Source organism: Cebus imitator, unplaced genomic scaffold (assembly GCF_001604975.1).
Source record: "Cebus imitator isolate Cc_AM_T3 unplaced genomic scaffold, Cebus_imitator-1.0 Scaffold801, whole genome shotgun sequence".
NCBI lineage: Eukaryota > Metazoa > Chordata > Mammalia > Primates > Cebidae > Cebus > Cebus imitator.
In genome coordinates, this window is record NW_016108116.1 from 497,152 (window position 1) to 504,224 (window position 7,073).

The following is a 7,073-nucleotide window of genomic DNA, read 5'->3' on the forward strand; positions in this document are numbered from 1 at the left end:
GTTCAAGCAATTCTCCTGCCTCAGCCTCCCGAGTAGCTGGGACTACAGGCGTGCACCACCATGCCCAGCTAATTTTTTGTATTTTTAGTAGAGACGGGGTTTCACCTTGTTGACCAGGATGGTCTCGATCTCTTGACCTCGTGATCCACCCGCCTCAGCCTCCCAAAGTGCTGGGATTATAGGCTTGAGCCACGCGCCCAGCCCTGTTGTACGTTTCTTAACGATTTTGTCTGCTTATTCATATAGTCCTACCTTAATTATCTCAGGGGCCCCAACTGCCCCAGACAGGGTCTAGGTCCATCCTCCATTTATTACCTAAGACATCGCACTTGCAGGGTCCAATAGTCGCAGATTACCCAACATCCCCAAGAGTCAGGAGCCAATTACATCTCAATAAAGCATGCCCCTGGGGAATATGCAGAGGAAAAGGGAACTTATGTCCAAAAAACAGACATTTGTGTCCCAGACAAATCACACGATATCAGACACATAGGTTTACATCTCTGATGTTAGTCCAGTTAACCTCGAAAGGCTGAAAGACAGGAAAAGTATCATGTGCATCTCTATATTCTGGCTGCAAAATGCAAGGGGAAGAGCTCAAGTTAAAGCAGCTGAGCAGAGTGAGTGAAAGGAGAAGAAATGACAGGTTCCCAACACACGTGGAGAGCTGTCATCAAGACTTCCTTGTTCCCTCTTGCCATACGTCTTGGCAAGCATGCAGGAAGATGCTGGAGGCCTAGGATGGGAATGTTTGGCTCTGCCCCCTCAGCTTGTTGTGAAAGCAACATGCCTGGGCTGTGCATCACAAACCCCGCACAGGATAAAAAGGCTCTTACCTTGGATTCCTCATCCATAGCCTCCCTAGAGAGCAGCCTTCTTCTCTTTAGCCTCTTCTGTATCTGGCAAGTATCTAGCAGGGGACCCTGAGCTGGGAGTGTTTGGGAAGATAACAGATTTTACTAGGGAAGGGGGAAGCAGAGGCGTCAGATGTGCAGACAGCAGGAAGAGGACTTTGGAGGGCAGCTAAGGGTAGGGAAAGGGGCAATGAGCAAGGAACCTCTGTGGGGTGCGTGAGAGTCTGTGACACACAAGAGCCCTGGCTCTCAGCATCCCCTCCACTCTTTCCCTGAGAGATGCACCCATACCCAGCCGTATTCTCTGAGAACCATTACTTAATTAGGTGTATCTGCATTAATGTTTCTGTGAAAACAAGAGGGCTTGGGGCCCAGTTGGAAGATATCAGCCTTCTTTTCTGGAAGAAGGAAAAGTGGAAGGAAATGTCTTACCAGGCCAGTTTTACTTGAGATCAGTTTCTGTTTTTGTTCCTGAAGTTTATATCTCAGGAAGCAATTGGTCTTAGGAGTAAGGGCTTCATAAAATTATTTGTATAGGTGCTTTTCATTGGTCTGGTGCTTTTCCACTGACCTTTTCCTTTGATCTATCCAGGCTGTCAGGCCTCCTGCCAAGATGTCCTGCCAGCAGAACCAGCAGCAGTGCCAGCCCCACCCAAGTGCCCCTCACCCAAGTGTCCCCCAAAGAGCCCAGCTCAGTGCCTGCCTCCAGCCTCCTCCTGCTGTGCTGCTCCAAGCCCTGGGGGCTGCGGTGGCCCCAGCTCTGAGGGCAGCTGCTGCCTGAGCCACCACAGGCACCACAGGTCCCATTGATGCCGGCGCCAGCGATCCAACTCCTGTGACAAGGGCAGTGGTCAGCAAGATGGGGCCTCCAGCTGTGGCTATGGCTCTGGGGGCTGCTGCTGACCTAATTCCTGATGCGGAGACAAGCGACTTTAGCGGAAACAAGCATCTGAAGGACCAAGGAAAAGCCCCAACTTGGTGGATCCTTTCTTAGACATCCTAATTAATCATTCATTCATGGGGAAGGATTGTGCTTTTTCCAAAAGGCTACACCCATGTGTTTTCCAAGATCCTGGAAGCCTCCTTTCCTCCTGACAATGTCATCACTTGTGTCTGATTACACAGAGAAATAAAGCTTCTGAACAGCACCTGCATCTCACTTGTCTTTCCCTCTGCCCCACAGAAGCCTGCTCAGTGGGTCTCCCCACCTCAGCTCCTGAAGGTCTAGCGTGCCCAGCATCCAGAATAATACTGGCTTGTGTTTGGAAAATTAACGGGTCAGATTTTTCTTCATGCAGGCGTCCCTGTGGGAGACTGGAGGATAGAAGTGTGGGAGCAAGGGGAGGTGTTGAGAGAGGTTGGTGAAAATCTCTTAGAAAGACCTGACTTTTCTTGTGTGGTACTGTGGGAGGACTGATCTGACACTGGAGCCCACAGTTTCTGCTGAGAGTGAGGTAGAGCATCAGAAAATCAGCAAGAATGAGACCAAAGAGAAGGGAGGGTGTGTGGGCAGAAAGAACGGTCTGAAGGATAAAGATCAAGTCAAACTGCACATAATGGACTTCAGGGAGGGAGTTGAGCTGAAGTTAGTAAATTCTGAAGCAATTGGAATTGAAGTTTTCTCTGATGAGAATGCTAATGAGAGGCTCTGTGCTCTTAGAAAACAGAGAAAAGAGGACATGAGGAATGTCTCCAGGGGTACAGATGACATATCTGTACATTTCTTTTAAGAAATTTCAGATAGAATTGGACTTTTTTTTTTTTTTTTTTGCTGTTGAATGTTACTTTCTGAACTCAACAAAAACAAGACACAGCCATATTATAGCTACCACTGGACTGTAACTGGCAGCTCCTGCCCCAACGCCGGAATACGGCAGTGTTTTATCCCTACTCCAAACCAAAGTGATTGATGTGAATCATGAGTACTGCTTCATTTTGACAGATGGATTTTGGAAATACTTTTGCACAAGTGGGGGCTGTTCAACACAAGCCATGATGGTTCTTTAGGTAACTTCAGAAAGATGAAAATAAGTCATATCGCTGTGGCTACAGTCAAAGAAGAAATTTTTGAGGGAAATCAGTTTTAGCATGGACATTTTAGACAGAGAATAAGACCTATGTGATACTTTGGGAATTCAACTGATTATAATAAGTTATTTTTAAAATTTCATTTTTAAAAAGTGGCCAACTGGAAATCAGTTTTGCTCCAATATATTTGGACACATTATTTCTTAAGAAACTGGAATGAAAAGTTTCAAAAGGAATCGTGATTGGAAGTTGAAGTCAAATGTGCTCTGCTGGTCAAATCATTTACCTGGCTGAGAATAGTTCTCTGAGAAAGAGAACAGAGAAATGAAACTTAACAACTGAGTAGACTTGAATCAATGTAATAGGTTTCTTGCTCTGGTACACTTGACACATGCTTGGAAAGTGCTCCTTTAAAAGTCAGAATTAAAACACATAATGTAGAAAAAAGAAAAAGAGTGGGCAAGCTCCTTATGGGAACACCTAGGTCCCACATTCGGCTATGTTGTACATGCAAAGCCACAAGCATTGATGAAGCTAGTTGGCCTAAAATTCATAGGAATTATGTTCATAAAATTTATTTCAGGATGTATAGAGATTGAGATTGCACAGACATTTGATGAGTATATCTCCCATGCCAGGTGCCATTCTAGGCACTGTAGATACAACGGGAACAGATGAAGTTTCTATTTACTTGGAGCAGACATTGCATGGGCATTTTGCAGACTGACATTTTCCTTACTCTGCATTCAGTTGGATTCTGATTCCCTGTGTGTAAGGAGTGTCAGTGTTGGCGAGATAAACCCAGCCTTGGAAGAACTTTAAGGCATGAAAGTGGTGAATTTTGGGGGAACTAAGAAAGCTATCTAGTGGCTATTGGCACCTCCGCAGAGCCAACAGCTTTAGAAGGAAGGAAGTAGGTTGCTGATGGCAGAAAATTAGTGGGTGTCCTATTGTTACACAACAAATCACCCCAAAACGTAATGACGTGAAATGACACACTAAGTGATGTGGAATGACAGCCATCTTGCCTTTCTCACAATTTTATGTTGGGGGAAGCAGCAAAGGAGAAAGGACTTACAGAGTGCCTATATAAATTGGTTATGAGTGACATGTAAACTGAGAACAACAAACCTTGGCAAACTGCGGGAGGCCTCTGGGGAGGCAAATGTCTCCATGCCTCATATTCCAGGTACAGGGTGACCTAGACTCTGTTACCATAAACATTGCTCAAGGGTGTAAAACCCCTTCATTGCACTAAGACATAACCAGACTTGTAGGCGCCTTGTGAGGCCCGCTTCCACCAGCTGTACATAGATAACAGGCTAAAGATAACCATGTGTTTTTGTTTTGTGAAACTCCCAAACCATCGCTGTTATCAATCTTTAGAATGATGCACCAGTTCCGGCTCACTGATTCACCCCAGCATCACATCACCCTCTCCCCACCATCACTCCACCGCCTACCCTATAGATCAAAGTGATTGTAACCAATAAATACTGTGGAAGATCAGAGGCTGGGGCCTTTGCACCCTCCAGTTTATGCATTGGCCCCCTGGTCCCACTTTATGCATTCTTAACCTGCCTTTTTTTCTTTCCTTTGTTGCCACCAAACTCGGGTGGGGTGTGGGATTCCCTACGTTCTATGGGTTAGAAATTCAGGGAGGACTCAGCTGGGCCATTCTCATTTCATGCATTTGCCATCAGATGTTGACTGGAGCCATGGTCATTGGAAGGCTGACTGTACTGGACATCTGAGAAGACACACTCAGACTGTTGACCGTTGATGCTGGATGCCAGCTGGGACCTCTTCTGGTGTTGTCAGCTGGAGAACCTACACCTGGCCTCTCTTGCATGATGGTTTCAGAATAGCCAGACTTTTTACATGGTAACTGGCTTCCTCAGAGACAGCCTCCTTAAGAGGACCAGGTGGAATCTGCATGACCTTTTGTGACCCAGCTTTTGAAGTCACATAGCATATTTCAACCATATTCATTTGGTTAAAGGAGTCAGTCATAAGCCTGCCTAGATTCAAGGTAAGTGGACATAGGCCAAAATTCTCAATAAGAGAAATGTCAAAAAACTTTGAAACATGCTTTAAAACCATCACAAAAAGGTATTAGCCAAATCCTCACCGTCTTTTCAGTTCACTCTATGTATTGCTGAAGACCTAGTATAAATTAATGTTCCCACAGTGTTTTAAAAAGACTCAGATTTCAGCCATGGTTGTAACATATTCAAGTTTTGAAGAGGGTGGTCGCTTCTATAATCTTTATAGAACTGGAATATTCAGAACTATTGCTGCAATAATGATGTCTTATCAAAAGATATCAAAGTTATTTACATATGCTAAATAATTATCTAATTCCTGGCCAACATAATGAAACTCCCTCTCTACTGAAAATACAATAATTAGCCAGGCATGGTGGTTCATGCCTATAGTCCCAGCTACTCGGGAGGCTGACGCAGGAGAATTGCTTGAACCTGGGAGGTTGCAGTGAGCGGAGATCACGCCACTGCACTCCAGCCTGGGAGACAGACTGAGACTCCATCCCCCCCCAAAANAAAAAAAAAAAAAAAAAAAAAAATTCAACACAATGGAAAACTATACAGCTGTTACTTACATTTAGCAGAAACACTGGTGAAATAAACTTAGTTAGCACTATTATCCATCACTTTATTATTTTTTCCATCAATTATCGTTTAAACCCTGACTTTTCCTAAAGTGCTCTGGCCAATGTGATATGAGCATCCCTGGGTATATGAACCACTCCTATCTCTTTGATCAATAGAGCAGTCAAGTAACTGGTGAAGCAATGTCCTTAGATTTGCAAGTCTGTCACGTCACAGGCCTAGACTGCTAATTGGTGGCTCTGCTTTTAATTCCAGCATCTCTGGTTCATTTTGCCTTTATTTTTTAGCTTTGTTTTTCCCTAGACACCTCTAGGTTTCTCCTGGTATTTAAAAGAGGGGGCAGTGGGAAAGTCCATATCCAGTGCCCATGTTCTTGGCCTGCGCACTATTCTGTCCCCCATTATCTTAGCTTGCTTCCCTTTCATATCCCACTTCTCTCAAAGGGCAGCTTTATTTCCTCCCTCTGGCAAGAAGCCTTCTACCCAGGGACTCCTGGTTCTCGATTCCCATGAGTATTCCTCTTAGTCACTTTATCTAGGCCACCACAGGACCATCAAAGGTCATTTTGCAGGCCAGAAACCTCTCCCAACACCCACAAGTGATACTAGTGACAATGTGTGGACACTTCACTCCTGTCATGGAAACAGGGAGTTACCATCCAAAGGTAAGTCCCATAGGCTTTCCACACACTTACATAATAGTCCATATCATTCAAGCTCATAAGTGGATTGCTGATTTGTCAGCCAGTATCTCAAGGATGGGAACGATAGTTTATACATTTCTGAATCCTTTGTGCCAAGATATATCTAAACTGTGTTCTCAACTCTTGCTGTTTGAATGAATGAATTAATGAATAAAAGATGATCGACAATTAGGTTTCAACAGTCCTGATGATCAAGGCCAGATATTTGGGTGTTACGGGGACTTCCTGGTTCCCTTTTATCAGAAAAACACCTGGGCATCTACTAAAGAATTGTTGAATTCCCTACTGAGGGGCTAGAGTTCGAAGAGCTGAAGAGCTGTCTTTTGGAGTAGAACCCATCACCATCATCACTCTCCATGTCCCATCTCCTTTTTTCTGACTCTGAATCAAAATAGGAAGAGAGAATATCTTGATCAGCAAACACCCTGAGCCAATTCATCCCTGATCCCTGCTCAAGACACTTTCTGTTTCCCTGCTGCCCTTAAGTTAGCAAAGCCATGAGCTTAGGGTCACAGGGTCAGGGTCTGAGAAAAATGGTGAGGGACAAGGAGAGATAGAGATGATAGATAGATAGATGATTGATAGATGATAGATGATAGATAGATAGATAACAATGATTTACTTGTTCATTTCTTCCAGGGATCACTGAGCTCAGATGTCTTGAAAGGAAGAACTGACAGCACGGTCAGGCCGTACCAAGTGCCTGACCCTCAAGTACCCTTTTGGTTGTTTGTGGTCAGTCTATTTCTGTTGTGTTTCCAGCTCTAGGGGAAGCTGCTATTGGAGTTACCATGAGCCCACAGAACCCACTGACATGCCCACGTTACCATGAGCCCACAGAACCCACTGACATGCCCA

General features: G+C 44.6%; 1 protein-coding gene across 1 annotated transcript; it reads left to right on the plus strand.

Moving 5' to 3' along the window:
* The first annotated feature begins 1,467 nt into the window (after positions 1 to 1,467).
* Positions 1,468 to 1,866, plus strand: LCE3B (late cornified envelope 3B). Its single transcript, XM_017520097.2, is given in 2 exon segments — positions 1,468 to 1,501; positions 1,504 to 1,866. Coding segments are annotated over 2 exon segments (288 nt in total). The 3' UTR covers positions 1,758 to 1,866.
* The last annotated feature ends 5,207 nt before the right edge of the window (positions 1,867 to 7,073 follow it).